Source organism: Clarias gariepinus, chromosome 10 (assembly GCF_024256425.1).
Source record: "Clarias gariepinus isolate MV-2021 ecotype Netherlands chromosome 10, CGAR_prim_01v2, whole genome shotgun sequence".
Classification (NCBI taxonomy): Eukaryota; Metazoa; Chordata; class Actinopteri; order Siluriformes; family Clariidae; genus Clarias; species Clarias gariepinus.
In genome coordinates this window covers 7,995,577-8,012,271 of record NC_071109.1, presented here as the reverse complement: position 1 = coordinate 8,012,271, position 16,695 = coordinate 7,995,577, and the positions used below count along the sequence as shown (strand labels likewise).

General features: G+C 37.4%; 1 protein-coding gene across 3 annotated transcripts in view; it reads left to right on the top strand.

Annotated features, from left to right (window-relative positions):
• Window positions 1-16,695, top strand: part of aff2 (AF4/FMR2 family, member 2) — a 240,651-nt gene that overhangs the window by 118,374 nt on the left and 105,582 nt on the right. For all 3 annotated transcript variants that reach the window (XM_053505638.1, XM_053505637.1, XM_053505635.1), the window contains exon 4: window positions 14,225-14,269. In XM_053505638.1, coding sequence (XP_053361613.1) covers window positions 14,225-14,269 — 45 coding nt within the window. The remainder of the gene's footprint in view (window positions 1-14,224; window positions 14,270-16,695) is intronic.

Sequence of the window (16,695 nt, the reverse complement as noted above, 5' to 3'; positions counted from 1 at the left end):
GGATAAGAGCGAGAACTTAGGCCGACGTTTTCCGGCGCGTAATTGCAGCGCATGCGAAACATACTGCTTTAGCTAATTAGACGTGGCGCGCGCGGGGATCGAGGTCAGGCCAGGGAGAGGATCCTCTGATGAAACGGGAGAGGGGACGGCATTGTGCTGGTGAGGACAGAAAAGTTTAAAGGACCTCTCTGTCCTCTAATGCGCCTCGCAATGTCTTGAGCTGTGGACCAGTGGGAAAGTTGGAGAGAAAGAGTGGAACTGAAACGCAGGAGTCCAAACTTACAGGTTCAACTTTTAATTAGCAAGCAGATGGAAATTTGACCAGAGGACAGGGACACTCTGGAGAGAACCGAATGTGTAATTATTGAAGTTACAAAGTTGTGTTGCTGCAGTAAAATCAGGTTTGTATTTAACTAGAAACAAGCAAGCAGCATTAGCACTGACGGGAACCTTGTGTCACACCAATGATGGAATAACTAATTGTGTAGAATATTTAGAAATCACTTGTCCAAAGTAGAAATTAAATTTTGTGTATACAACTTAATTAACATTTTTTTATTTATTTAAACTTTATTTATTTAAATTCAATGCACATTTGTGACTATTTTTAAGTAATGCTAACTAACATTAATCAATTTTCTTTTTCTATACATATCAAAGTATATAAAGTTGGCGTGTCTATACATTGAGGATATTAATGAAAAAATTAATTTGGGGACGTAAGATAAGTAATAGAACACATCTAGATGGTTTTTGGAATCTTTGTCTGTTTGTCAGTTTGTCAGCCTTGTTTTATTCCAATCAGCCCACGAGAAGAGAAGACATGCAAATTTGAAATTCTAATGTAAAACGCCCTTATATATATATTAAAAAACAACCTTGAAAAAAAAAATCATTAGTTCATCTCAAAATTTAACAGAAGGCGCTGTATGTTTTTTAATTCGCTCTTAGTGTGCAATTGAAATTTGCTTAATAAACGTGATCTTAAATCACTTAACCACGTAAAATTTAAGTTAATTCCAAAATTCAACAGATGGCGTACATTTTTAAAAACATGCTTATAAGTGTGCAATTAAACTCTCACGTGAACAAAGTGCAGGCACAGCTACAGTAGTAATTAATAAACTCATAAACATTCTTCATTTTCTTTAGCAGTGTCTGATGTGTCATAGAGCTCCAAAGTAGGCTGAAATGCCCGGCTTCCAGAGCGTCATAATACTACCTTTTATAATAGTGTTGCATAACTACAGTATATAACCTAAAACATGTCAATCATAGTCGCAATCTACAGGTTGGGATGCCTGGTGTTCGAAAAGTGGAACTTCCTCAGATGCGTTCTTAATAGATTGCTTAATCCTACATTTCCACATTGCTAGCAAAACACAAACATGATGGCGGCAAAAATTTCTTCACCACTTCAGCTTTAACAACTGCTCTTACACCCTTTTTTTCAATACAGGTAAAATACGTTCAATATTTTGACTGCTACATCTTACATACAGCTTTAGTGGTGGATAAAGATAAAGGACAGCAATAGAAAATACAGCATTTCCCATTAACCATGGCTATGAGATAGTGATGGGAAGTTTGAATCATTTTAGTGACTCGGTTCTTTAAATCTCGTTCATCAAAATGACCGCCTTTTTTTTTTTAATCATTTCGTTCTTTTCTATCCAGAAATAAATTTTAATTTGTTTTCAATAAAAATACCCTCAATACATCTACATGCACAAATTTTGGTTATAGTTCCAGTTATAAAAAATATTACAATGCAACCAAGGACATACTATAATTAACAGAATGAGCAGCTCACCTCCCATATCTTCCAATCTGAGTCGTTCGTTCTTTTAAATCTATTGCACCGCATAGCGTCTATGGGTGTCACGTGTCAAAAGAACGAACGACTTGAGACTTGAAGACTCATTGCTGAGAATCGTTTAATACTGTTTCCTATATATAACATACAGAGGTTTTGCGATGCTTTGCGCAAGCGCGCCCAGTAGAAAATGAACGAATCACTCTCCGAGACGACTCATTCATCTGAGTCATGTTAAAGATTCGTTAAAAAAGAACGAATCGTTCATGAACGATCCATCACTACTATGAGATAAGAGTACACTCTGGATGGCCCAGGCAGGGGTACCGTTAAGGGTGGGATAAGTATGGACAATTCCAAGAGCCCTTGACTTTCCAGGTAGCCCATAAGAAAATACCATGCAATTGTAAACAGTTGGCTTTGTCAAGGTTGGATGCCTGGTATGATAATTTTTTAAAGGGGCCCAGAATCTGCACCATAGACATACAATTTTGAACAATTCTTTTTTTTTCGCTAGGAAATGTGTGACCCAAACATTGAACCCAAAAGAAATTAGTTTGAAGAATAAGGGTGCTTTCACACCTATAGCATTTGATGCGCACCAAACATGTTTGGTTTTTTGGTTCGGTTCATTTGCGTTGATGTGAACCCAATCTCGGTACTTTGGTGTGCACCAAATCAATCAATCCGAGACCTGCTTGAAGGGGTGGTCTCGGACCGCTCTGTCCGCTCTACTTTGGCACGGTTCGTCTGGTGTAAAAGCAACCAAACCAAATCTGACGAAATATTATAGTTTAATGCACTTTAACAATTCTTTTGCAATTCTCAGACAGTTGAATAATGCCGTATTAAGACAAAAAAACTTTGGGCGAAGTATATAGAAGTGCATGATGTACTTAGCAAGACGGGAAGTTCTGGAAAAGAGAAAGACAAGTTTCCCTGGTATGACGCTTTGGATGGAATACTCGGGACAAAACCTATCCATAAGAAAGCACCCTAAAAGGACAAGGAAACACAAACAGGCAGTAACCCCCAAGCACAGGATCAAACCAGTAACCCTGGAAGAGTGAGGCATTCTTCTGATTTATCCACACATATACTATATTTGAAATAAAAGTTCTTAACAGTATAATGGGCAAATTGTATAACGTAATGGTGCTATAATAATGCAAACTTTCACCAGATCTACTGGAACGTGTTCAGGCTGTTATTTAGTGGTTTTTACATTAAATCTATGGTTATATCTCAGTGGCTGCATTAAAGAGCGTGCTAAATAACCGAGCTCGATTCAGCACACCTTCAAGTCGTTACAGAGGAGTAATCTTTTGTAATAAAAGTGTTAAGACATCATTAACCTTCCTCATAACCTCTATCATTGAGGGTGCTTGAGAACATTTTAAGACATTGGACGTTTTCCAAATAACTCACAGATACACATTAAATGCCTTTGTGCCTCACTTTGGAGGCACAAAATATTAACCTGAGCGAACAGAGCTTATGTTATGAACATGTTTCTTTATCCTATTCACGTGAGGTTCAGTAAGTTCAATAAAAGCCACTTGAGGATTTATTATATTGAAATAATATAATAATAAAATATTAAATTTGTACTGTTTAAACTTAAATGACATTTGTTCTGACATGCTTTTTTTTTTTAAAAAAGCAGCATAGTTGAGATTTTGGATTACAGGGTTGCCAGGGTTGAGATTTACCCCCCCCCCCCCCCCCCCCACCACCACCACCACCACCACCACCACCAAATCAATCAAGCAATCAATCAATCAATCAGCCATCAGTCTGGGAGTAGGTTAAAAATAATGCATGATCACCAATATATTGTTTTAAACAACAAAAAATGGAATTAAATCAAATCATTTTATGCAAACCTAGTGCTATTTTAAGATTAATAATTAATATAGTTGTGAATCACTAGAAGACTGGTTCGATTCTATTTAATATATTTTTGAGCATTGATATATTTTAGTAAGAGCCATATTAAAGACTACTAAAAGTACTTACTAAAACTACAGTAGTAAACTGCTAATTCTTAAGGTTCATGCGATTTTGAAAACTATTTACAGCGCTCCACACTCCAGCCCATTAGGTGGCAGTAATGCATATACATAGAGGAAGAAGCACTATATATTTTTTTCTAGTACTTTAAGTTGATCTATATAGGCTAACTTTTAAAGCATGAATCGAAAAAACTAAATCGGCGATTCTGTGAATCGACTCATTCTACTGAACTGAATTTTCTAGATTAAATCGCAGAGTTCTAAACATTAATCTGAAATGCATGCGCACACAGTGCCGTCGTTTCTTACTATGAAAAATGAAGAAAAATACAACCTGCAACCTTTTGTACTGCTTTTAAGGCGTAGCTTTGCTTGCTACAGTAATACATCCTAATCCTGCTGGTTTATTCTAACTGTCACTTTTCCCGTCAAGATCTCAACTTTATCTAAACGCCAAAGTAGATTCAGTGGAGATAGCATGTAATGCCTCTTAGTTTTCGTTCTCCTGCTCAGTCTCAAGCTGATTAATTCTGGGCTTCTGGCATAGCCTGGCCTTTTGGCCACATTTGCTGATCATGCTAAGTGATTAGCGAGTACAGATCATTATCCCAAAGGCGGCTGTGTGGGGATTTAGTGTCTCAATACTTGGTAGTGTGGCAGTGTGGACTTCTCGCATGGTCATATTGGGAAAATGTCCTCAGGAACCGTCCCATCTCTCTCTCTCTCTCTCTCTCTCTCTCTCTCTCTTTCTTTTTTGCAGTCACGCTTCTGCTAGCATCTGAGCAATGTCGTGCTCTGCATGGTAATTAGGTTCCTTTGTTCGTCTGAACAGCAGTGGTGACGTAAAAGCAGCATTTGTGTGTATGTGTGTGTGTGTGTGTGTGTGGTAGCAAACTAAAGACTTATTAAGCCCTTTCTTAATGTTGCTGTATTTGTTGACTCTTTAGACTGGAGAGATGAATTATTCGTTCATTGTCATTTGCCAAGCATTGTTTTTACGTAACGGCACAAACGGGATTATTAGCATATTCCACGCCAGCCGTATTATCATCTGTTAGCATTGCTGTCAACAGCGGTGACATTTTTAGAGCCGGATGATTAGCAAAAACCGCTGAGTCATTCCTTATCACCCGACATAAGCGGCGTAATGCCATGTTCGTCTCGTCGGTCGTTACGAACTGACTCATAAACGCACATGTTGTGTTAGGTCATCATCATCATCATCACCACGGCACGCGTAATTCTCTGCTAATAAGCGTTAGGCTACTGCCTAATCAGCCAGTCGTCTTGCTCGCGTTACTGTACAAGGCCACGGTAGAGCCGGAATCAGACGGGCTGCTGGGTAATCGCTCCGCGCTCTGCACGTTGAGCTCGTGTTCGGCCTCATGGCTAGTGTCAGGGTAAGCGGAGGTGGCAGAGGGGCAGCGTGGCTCTGTGTGAGGAGATGCCAAGCCGTCAGCACGCATTAGCCCACATCCACACACACATCCACACACACACTCCAGATCTAGACAAACTCTACATCCACATCCACACACCCACCCGCAGCACAAGTAAGCAGGAGAGGAGAAGATGCCCTGATATCTACAGTAGGTCTCTGTCTCACACAAACATACGCACATGCACACATGATTCCAGCACTTGGGTCAAAGCAAGACTGGAGAATCGCCTTTAGCTACAGACTTATAAGGTCATTTATTTTGCTCTTTTTCGATGCAGAAATTGATTTATTTATTTTTTTTAAATATGAAATACTATGAAAACCACTTCCACGTCTTGAATAATGACTCTTTGTGTAAGTATGGTGAACAAAACTATTTTTTTGTGTACAGAGCGATCAAAATAAACCTTTTATTAATTGGTACTTTAGAGCCTTTTAAATTCAGTTTGAATCCAACTATTTGTATTCTTGAATTCACAGCTCTAAAAATAGTTACGGCTGTAGCTCTCGATAACCAATTTTATATATAAAAAAAACAATTAGTTTTTTTTATAACTTGTCGCCAACTTGCGAAAGAGGTGCATCTGACCAAAGGAACTGTAGCTAATCATTCACAGACACCATTTCCACATTACAGGAACTCCCGTAATGTGTAGTGTGGGAGTGTCACATCCCATGTATAGTCCTGACCTCGCTTCAAGCCATTTCCACATGTTTGGGTTATTAAAGGGGTTCCTGGGAGGCCAGCATTCCAGACGTGGCTTCGTCGTACTGAAAACTTTTACTTTCTTGATGTATCCAAACACTAGTGAAATGGTGAGATAAGTGTCGCAGGGCGATAAGATAACATAAGATAAGGTAAGATAAAACTTTACTAATCCTGCAGGAAATTATTGTGACAGTGAAATTAAGTAATAGATAAAAGTAAAAAAAAATTTTTTATATATATATATATATATCCACAAACTAGACATGAGAAAAACAAAAGTAGAATGCTGCAACCAGAAGCAATAAAAATTGCAAAACCAGATTCTGATGTAGAATTGAACATAGCGACAGTGACGAGTAATATTGCATGTGATATTGATATTGCGCATGATATTTATGAATACCAATTGCTATAGGAGTTAGAAAGTTGGATGGTCTACAGGGAGGAAAGACCTCCTGGTGCTTTTCCATGGTCTCAATCTACGACTTGAATATGCTCCAGTAGGACACCAGTGTGGCATGCAGCGGATGGGACGCATCGTTCGGAATCCTGAGAAGTTTCTTCTCCTCTTAGACACCTCTGCCAGCTCCACGGCAATGACAGAGCCAGCTTTCCTAATAAGCTTGTTGAGTCTGTTGGCACCTTCACTCGCGCTTCCCATGCACACTACGGCATAGAACATGGCACTGGTTACCACTGAGACAAAAAACATCTGCAGCATGGTTCTGCAGACATTAAGACTTCTAAGAAAAAAAGAAGAAAAGAAAAACAACAAAAAAAGAAAAAAATTTGTTTTTAGTCCAGTCTAGCGTATTGTTTATGAGGACACTTAGATGCTTATAGTTTAAGCTAGTTTCTACACAATTAAAAATTTATTTCGAAATGTATTCATACGATTATAGGAGACAGATGCAACAAATGTTTGCCGTTCTCAAGGTATATATATAGTATAATACATTTATCATAAATAAATTTGTGTATTTATTGGAGCTTTAGGGATTCTAAAGTTGACACCAAAATTGTTTAAAGAAAAAACAAGGTTATAATTTTCACTTAATAAAAATTGGTCTCTCTAATAAGTGGTTAAACAATCGGTAAATATTTGCATTAATCATATAAAATGAAAGGATGTAGATTTATTAATATAATTTGTTGTAGTAATGCGAACATTATAGTATATCAAAACGATATACTTAAGCGGAGATCCTGCCTATATTTTAAATACATTAATTCTTCTTCTTATTATTATTTTTTAATTATTTTACTTTATTTATTTAATTTCTCATTTAAATGTTTTTTAGTTTTAAAGCTATTTTTTTTAAGTTATCATAAATATATAATATATAATATTAAGTAAGCGAGTGAAACCCCTGATCCTTGTAACTTGACAAATGAATGGTCATCAACTGTCTGTGGCACCTGTACACACAATCATTCACAAACACCATTTGCACCTTACAGGTACGTGGCTGGGAGTTATTGCGACATTCCTCGTAAAGTCCTGACCTCGCTCCAAGCCATTTGCACATTTTTGGTTGATTGAAGGAGTTCCTGAGAAACCTATCCTTTCTACCTTGATGGTGTCCAAGCACTACTGAAACACTGAGATAAGTGCATTAGTGTAGCAGGGGATTATACAGAAAAATAAAGTATTATTTAGTAGTTTTTACTATTCTGTTATTCTACAAATTCAAAAGTCCAGGTTTGACTTGAACAGCCCGTTATTAGTGTGCGTAATTATAGGAGGAAGATATTTAGTGTATTGTCGGGATGCGAGTACAGCACCATTGTGATGACAGAAACTCAATAGCCGATGTCAGTATTCCCCAATCATGTGCTTTGTTCTAAATGTCATGAGACCTCAGTCACATTGAACATGTCAGTAAACATGAGGCTGATGTGGAAGTTCATCAATTGAAATTCAGTTGCTTTGACACTGTGTTTTAGTCGCCGCTTTTAGAACAAGGCTTTGAATTAAGGATGAATCAGTGTTGTCGAGGGTGTGTCTTTTCTTTTCTTGTACATTTTAAATAGTTTTACACTTTCTGAATCTGTCCTTAAAACACCACCATCGCTTTAGCGCCAGTATCATGCCGTTTTTTGTGATATACCCATTAAGGTCGAGTTTTATGTATCGAGAAAACATTTTTCAGACATGAAAGATTCACCAAATTCACAAAACCTGATTAGCACTATGCTGTAAAAAAAAAAAAAAAAAAAAAGTCTCCCTGCAATCTCAGTAAAAGCTAATGAATCACTGGAACTCGCATATTAGTGAGGAACTCCCCAACACGACAATCTCTATTTTTCTCATTAGATTGCGCTGCAGTGCGTCTGGCAGCAGCCGAACGATTATTCGAAAGGAGGGAAAAAAAAATAAAACAAGCTCGAGCCGTCAATACAGACTGCAGCAGGAAGTGCGAGCCTGCTGTTCATCGCATCGACTTCAGTTTACGTCCAGCCCCGTACTGTATTAGTGACTGTTTATTCATTTGCTTGCTTCCCGGAGGATCTTCGCTTCAGAAGCGCTTCGTTTTCCTGTTTCTTTGGAAAACTCTGGCCGGTTAGAACAAACCTCTAGACAGTTTATTTATTTACTTGTTTATTTATTGATTTATACATTTTTATTGGTTTTTATTAGACCTGACATGTGACAGGGGTCATAATTTAATTATTGTAAATAGTAATGCTATAGATATGTGATTCTGTGGAATGTTGAAGTGCGATAAGGCCCTGGATAAACCTTACTGGTACTGACATCTAGAACTGGGATTTATTCCCAGAATTTTTTTGTTTGTTTGACATTTTTCAAGGTTCATACAATAGAACGTATGGAATGCTAGTGGGTCTGTACTTTCTCAATGTGTCTAAATGGAGAGATTAATAAAGTGATATAGGTTATATTATTTAGGAGGAGATTATGGATTTTCCTTCATATTTATTCCCTGATTTTTATTTTTATTTTTTAATTATCGTGAGTCAGTCTAAATCATGCATGACGACGCGTGTAAAAAAAAAGGGCAAAGTGCATGAACCTGAGTGCACTTCTCTTCTTTTTCTCTTTCTCTTCCGTCCTTTGTCTCTTTGTCTTTGTCAGTAGTTCAAAGACGGCATTATGCGTGACGGCACGTCAGAACGCAGCGCAAACATCGCCCTCTCTTTTCTGTGTCAGATTTCACTTTTAGAATTCTTCTTTTTTTGTTCTAAGTCAGAACTTTGTACTCCAGTACACTCTCTTTCTGAGTCCATCTCCATTTTCTTGTCATATCTTTTTCACCGTTTTAGATTGACTTGTTACTCTCTCCAACTCCCCATCCCACCCCCCCCCCTTCGTTCTCCCCCCACTCCCCAGTCTCCACGCACTCCTGCGATGCAGAAGAACTTCCTTTTCTCCTCTCATCTCATCTGCCTACTCATCTATATCAGGACACGAGTCCCTTCATAGGGCTGCACCAGCTGTCACTGTCGACTGTGCCGCGTCCTTTTTTTCTGCCATCCATCATCCCAACCCTCCCATTTCCACACCAATCGTCCGTCTATTGTCAGACGGAGAGACAGGTATACTCAACCGTCCTCCCTCCATCTCCATCTCCATCTCCTTTCCCTTCTCAGATGGGCGTGTTTCTTCCTTCAGCCACTCTTCTACTTTTTAAGCACAATTTACTCCGGGCTAAGTGCTGAGTGCAGCTTCTTACTATGATGGCTCTGTTTTTTTTTTTTTTCATTCCTTTTCTTTTCCTCATAAGAAAAAAATATATGAATGCATATTATTTGCTGTTCCGCAGACTGCTGTTTCGGAGAAAAATGCATTCCTGCCCTAGTAATTGCCACCACGATATTACACCGGATCTTTCCATAATTCACATGAATATGTCTTTTATATGTTTCTGAAAGGAGATTGCAGTGAAATGACGATGTTCCCGTGGGTTTCTGCATCCATGCCACAAAAAGCTAAAAAAAAAAAGTCAAAAATAAATAAACTTAGCCACTTAGAATGCTTTCTATATCTATATCTGCCAATTAAAAGGCTTGTTTTTTTTCATCGCTCGGAATGAGGCATAGTGCTAAATCAATCTCGTAGAAAATCAGAGAAAAGACACAGCAAAATGGTTTCGCCATAATGAAAACTTACAGCTGAGTCGCAAATCACAGCTTGATTTATTCTATTCCATTTCATCCTATTCTATTCTAATTATATATTTATTTACTTATTTATTTACTTATTTATTTATTTATGTACAATGTGAAGCAGCCTCCTAATTTTTATGTTATTGGCAATTATATGTACTGGATCATGTGTGTTGAGAAAAAAGGAAAAAAATAAATAGATTTTGCCTAGTAATACCAAAAAAAATGGTTTTCATACAGACTGTTGGTTACTTTTTTCTTTACTCACACATTTAGTCCTGACGATATTTTAACCTGCAGTGCATTTTCATTCTCACGAGACGTTGACTATCAGAAAGAAATCATTTGTAAAGCTTTCCAATCAGTCTCTAACTGCAGGAAAGTACAGGATTCCTGCCATACAGCAGAAATAAGATCTCAGCTGGACAACTGGAATCTTTACACGATGACTCTGAGCGAGCAAAATGAGAACTGGTCTTATTACTATGTTTGTTTCACAACCTAGTAAGAAATATCGTACTAGAAAAATGCATATATATATATATATATATATATATATATATATATTTTTTTTTTCTAGTACGATATTTCTTACTAGGTGCAGAACATTTTGGTTTATATATATATATATATATATACAGTGTGATTTTAAAACAAAAAAGCTGGCATAAACAATTTCGAGCATGCACGAATCCCTTCTTTATATCTCTGACATTTCTGTCAGCCCGCAGGCAATATAGAGCAAGCTTTGCATTCGGAGCATGCCATCAAAAAAAGGGGGGGAAAAAACGCCTTTTAGCGGCTCGGCTGGAATCGAAATGGGGTTCACCACAGGTAACTCAGAAATGAACTCGAGTGTCAGAGCAATAGGCTCGCTCCAGCACACTCCTAATATCGGAGCAAAGGAGGACAATGCTGGAGCAACATCTGATTAGAGCGGCTCAGCCTGAACATTAGGTTTCTATGGGAACAGGATATTATGTGCCGGCCCTGGCAAAACAGGAAGTTTATGTCTGCCGGCTTGCCGCGTTTGCTGTGCGACCTCTGGCCTTGCTAGCTGTGGGATTTTTATTTATTTATTTATTTATTTATTTATTTTTAGCTAACTAATATTAGGTTGATTTTTGGATTTTGTTGTTTTGGTTGCAGCAATTTTGATAATCGAAGCCAGCTGGATATATTTAATAAAATTCAGCAGCTACATTTGGATATAAAAGCTATTATCTTTGTTTTCATCTAGAAGGAAGGACAGAATTACAAAACTGCAAAAAAGCACAATAAAGCACATTTTTACTGTATAAACATATTATTATTTTTTTATGGTTTAGGCAAAACTGTCTACCCCTTCTTAATTATGACTTTAACCACTTCAAAGAAAAGGATTGTCAAGAGATTAGCTTCTGACTGTAAGATATTTGGCTAGTCAGAAAAACATACAGTACATTAACTTAATTAGCTATCCAGGTCTAAGACAGACAGACAGACAGGCAGACAGACAGACAGAAAGACAGACATGTCCTTGAGGGAAATTCAAAATATGTGCTAACAATGAGCTAATGTTAAGATCAACTACTTAGCTTCTCACTGGGCTGCTTGCTAGCTACCCAGCATGGTGGTTTTCTCTATTATTTGTGGCTAAGCTACCTTTTTGCTCATTTTATGGTTGTTGTTGTTGTTGTTTGCTGATATCAGTAATAAAATACATACTACTATGGTTCTGCCTATGCTAACTGCCAATATTGTGTCACTGCTAACATTGGTTAATTGATCATATCAGTTAGGAAAACAAGACAGACATGCTACTATGCTACATACTGTAATATGCTAGCTGACTGTTAATATCTGCTACTTGCTAATGTCAGTTTAACAATGCTCTACATTTTAACTCTTTTTTTATTTTATTTACTAAACATGGACGTTAGCTAAAGTCCGATTAGCCTCAGAATTGCATTTAGGAATCCTACTGATGCGCAGAAATGTCACATATGAGAAATAGTACCTAATGTCCTATAGTTTACTAATAAAGTACAGTAAATAAATATATTTCCATGCTACATGGTTTTCTTAAAGTCAAGTGCAGAAGAAAAGGCAAAAATAAAGCACCATTATAACCTCTTTTGGACAGAATCCATCCACAGTGGTTTTATCCATACCTGGCATTAACATGCATCCTGGGTGATCGCATAACAAGCGGACAGCCGAGACAAATAGCCGTTCACACCTGGCATTATGAACGCACCTCTCCAGTGATGACTTGTGATTTGATTTCATACATCGTTTCCGCTGGAAGAAGGCGTGATGCACATTTATTACGCCAGTCTTCCACTTTGGGGATTTAATTTTTTTTCTAGGCAATGTCCCACGAATTATATTTCGTGCGTTTCAAATTAAGTTTTAATTGCATGGTTTTCCACTGCATTTATTATTTAGGAGGAAATATAATCATGTAAACCTGTAAAGGTTGTTTTAAACATTTTAATCACAGGGTCTGCTAGGACAACATGAATAATCTGAGATGAGACAACAAATAAACTGCTTTCGTTTCTGTGGTATAAAACAGACACCTTGATTGAGGAACTAAGGACCTCTTAGTCCGAGGGTGGGATTTCTTTCTTTTTTTTTTTGTTTTTTTAAAGCAGCAGAAGCCAGATCTAACACATGGTATTATGGCAGCTGGACAGAGCGGACAGTTTTCCCTCAGGCCATTTGACTTTTAGAGGAAATGCTGGCTTCCTTCCATGCCAGGAGCGGACTGATGTCATCATCCAGCCACACTGGAGAAGAGTGTCTCCTTCAAGCAGCTTTGCTCAACTCAAGTGTCCTCGATTGCGTTAAGTGTGCACCAAGAAGGAAAGCAACAGCAATGCGGGGAGACTTCGAAACTATTATTTGCCGGTGCAGTGATACGGCTAAAAGGCCATTTCAGCCGTATCACTAGACTGGCCAAATAAGGGCAGAGAATCGCTGTAAAAAAATAAAAATAAATAAAATACTCTAAGCATAGTAAATTTACCGTCATTAAGCAACTTTTAGGTCGCTGATGTGCAAACAACCGTGCACTATTACTCAACCGGACGCTTCTTAGTGTTTAATTACTATTTTCCTCAGCTTGCTTAAAAGTGTTGGTGAGTTATTGCAACATGTATACTTGCTGACATTTCTCTCCCTTATGATGGGCTGATGCAAGCTAGTGATTATCTAGCTCCCAGCATGCCTGTGTGCAATAACAAGCCATAACGGCGCAAAAAGAAAAAAAAATACAGCAGCCTAATTTCAGCCTGATCTGTCTCAAAATAAAAAGCGATTTCCTTCAATTTTTGAGAGAGTAAATTCATGAGAAAAGACAAAAATTCTGCCTTGTCAAAAGTTTCACTTGTTTGGAAGTTTTCTTATGAGTCGGCTTGTGCATATTTTCAATGTTTTTTTCTTAATCATGAGATGGCTACAGTATGTTAGCTAACAGTGCTCATGTCGCTAAGATGCATGTTTTTGAATTAATATGCAGGTCAAGTTAATAAATTATTATTATTATTATTATTTTTTTAAAGAAGTATATCTTATAATCATTTTTGAACTTTGTATATAAATTGTTATCATAAAATTTACAATTAAAAAAAATTCTGACTTCTTGTTTTTGATGACATGTGTGCTCGATTAGATTGGAATTTGGGGAGTTTGGATGCTAGGTCAGTGGCCTTGGGCTTTTTGCCTGCTGGGCCTCCTGTGTGGCATGCTGTGGTGCACTGGATGCTCTGGCACCTTTCTATCCTGGGCAGCAGGTTGTGCTGGATTGGCTTTTCTGTGGGGTCAGACCAGACAGCTGGCCTTAAGTCCCCGTGGGCATGGGTGAGCCTTAGGCACCATGATCCTATCACCAGATTGCTGGTGTTGATTGGTAATGTTGTACATCTACATATTGAACAACATCACCAATCACCAATATATACTCTTTATATGTTGATGCAATTATATTGTATATATATATATGCAAAGTGTGACTAGATAAATAGACGAGTTTTAAAAAATTTTCTATAATTTAGGTATACCTAACCTTCTACATTCCCTTGAACATTCTGAACACTTTACTGAGATTGATCTTCTTTTCTCCTATGCAGGTCAGTCTGCCCAATGACTCCAGCTGTGTGGAGGAGATTTTGCGGGTAAGTGAGTAATTGCACCTGCCTCCTACACCTCTCACACAGTGACACATAAACATCCCTGGCATGGGTCCTTAGCTTATAAGCCGTACTTAAAAAAAAACTCACACAAGGAAATCTATTACTTTTTAAGGATTTGTAGCATGGATTTATTAATTTTTTGCTTGTTATTTATTACATGAAAAATTAGATGCTAATTTCGTTTCCTCATTAGCGACGTTGTTGATTCGAACATGTAGCTGCTCGCACTCATCTATTGTGTTCCTAGATCAGTTTTATCTTAACCCTGAAATAGATATGGGTTACTATGTTTTCTACATCTTGGTTCATGCCCCGTTCTGTTAACTGTTGTTTCCCAGGCAACCTGGGTTGTTTCTGTCATTCAGAGCACGCTCAGAGCTTACGGTGACTCAGATATGACTCACGTTCACGTCAGCAGCTCGGACAAGGACACGAGCGTCGGTCATTTATGATGTCAAACAGTAAAGCTGCTTTCTTTAGAGGAGAAGTCTCCGACTGGGTTCTGAAATAGTTCTCGAGTTGATGAAGTGCTAATCTCATGTAATCATGGCTAAGAAGCTGTTAAGCCTGGGAAAAGTAAAAGTCAGTATTAGTTATCAGAGGTGGGCAGCACAAGCAAGGCTCGTTGGGTTGCATTTACTTATTTCTTTATTTTATCTTGTAAAAAGTCGACTTTTACTGATCTTACTTTAATGGAAGTGATTTATCAGTCTTTTCAGAAGTATTTTCTTGGGCTAAACGGAATTCAGAAACATTTATTTATTCATATATTTATTTTTTTAATTTACTTTTAGCCACACCCAAAAAAAAAACTCACCAATGTCACAGTAATGTAGCTCAGGATACATTTAACCTTTTAAAAGCTGTCTTTAATTTTGTTTTGTTTTTTTATTGCATTTTATTGACGTCATATTGAGAATTACTTTGCTTAATGCATTGATCTGTTTTAATATTGTCATTTTCAGCATGCTTTACTTTTACGTAAAATATGTAAAGAAAGTCCAAATCAAGTGTACAATTTAAAGTCTGTTACACAAACTTGGGAGCTCTAGTAGTAACATTTTTTTGGCAAATTTTTTTCTTAAATACAGAAAAAAAGTGTTCTTAAATACATGTACATTTCTAAGGAGACATTTTTCTTCGATCTTTATCTATTGATAGTTATACAGTACATGTTATATTGGTTGTGACAAAAAAAAAGATAAAAAATAAGCATTTGGTTATAAAAATCGGTTTTATGGTTTTAAACATGGAAATAGACTAGACGAGCTTTGCAAAATACAAAAATCACTTTCTTCTAAGGACTTTTGCGGATCTCATGATCCTTCCTTAATCATCTCAGTTAAAACGTGTACTATTATATTCTACCAGTCAAAAGTTTGGACACACCTTCTAACTTCATGGTCTTTCCTGATTTGTATTTCTTTCTACACTGTAAAACAATGCTGAAGGCATTTATCCAACATATACAAATAATCTCCTTTGAACAGTTGATATTGAGATGTGTCTGCTAGTTCTGCTCTGTAAATCCTTCATAACGGCTCTAATCTGAGGTGCTGTTTGTTAATTGTTGATTTCTGAGGCTGGTTACTTTAACTGAACTTCTGCTTTGCAGCAGATGTGAGTTTTGGTCTTGCTTTCCTGGGACGGTCTTTATGAGATCCAGTTTCGTAATTGTGCTTGATGGGTTTTGCAAATGCAGTTTCGGTACTGTTCTTGCAAGAACTATTCCAGAGAGGCTGACCTCTGTGTCTTAAAATAACAACTGACTGTAGTTGTTTCTTAATTACCTAATACCATACAGTATGTGTCATTTCATAGTTTTGAAAGAATGCAGTATTGTTCTAGAATGTAGAAAATAAATCCAAAATTGTATCCGAATCTTTGGTCGGCACTGTACTGTATATTACATATCTACTGTATATAGATAGTACTGTGTATACACATTAGGTAATAATATTGCAAATCACAAATCTGTAGCTGTAGTTCGGACATGTAAAAGCATCAACTCTCTACCACACTAGACTCAGAACACATCCAAAGGCTCTGCTTTGCACTGGTTATCATTAGCTTTAAAAATGGAGCAGATGAAAGAGGCTTGACCTGCTTTCCTCACCCCTCTCTGACATTTTCTTTCACTCTTCTGTTCAGTAGCGCTCCAGCCCTCAGGGCCTAGTTTATCACAGCTAGAAATGTTTATAGATTGATATCACCTCTGCACAGAGAAAGGAACAAGATGGTATCTTACACAGAGAAACACGAGTAAACAGAAGGAAAACAAAGGCACAGAGATTAGTACTAGCTAAAGGTTTCAATAAAACCTGCCACCTTTACAAATTGAGACTGACTTGATTTGGTTACATAATTTTGTTGTTTTGAATAGATGATATGAAATATTTATTCTAAAG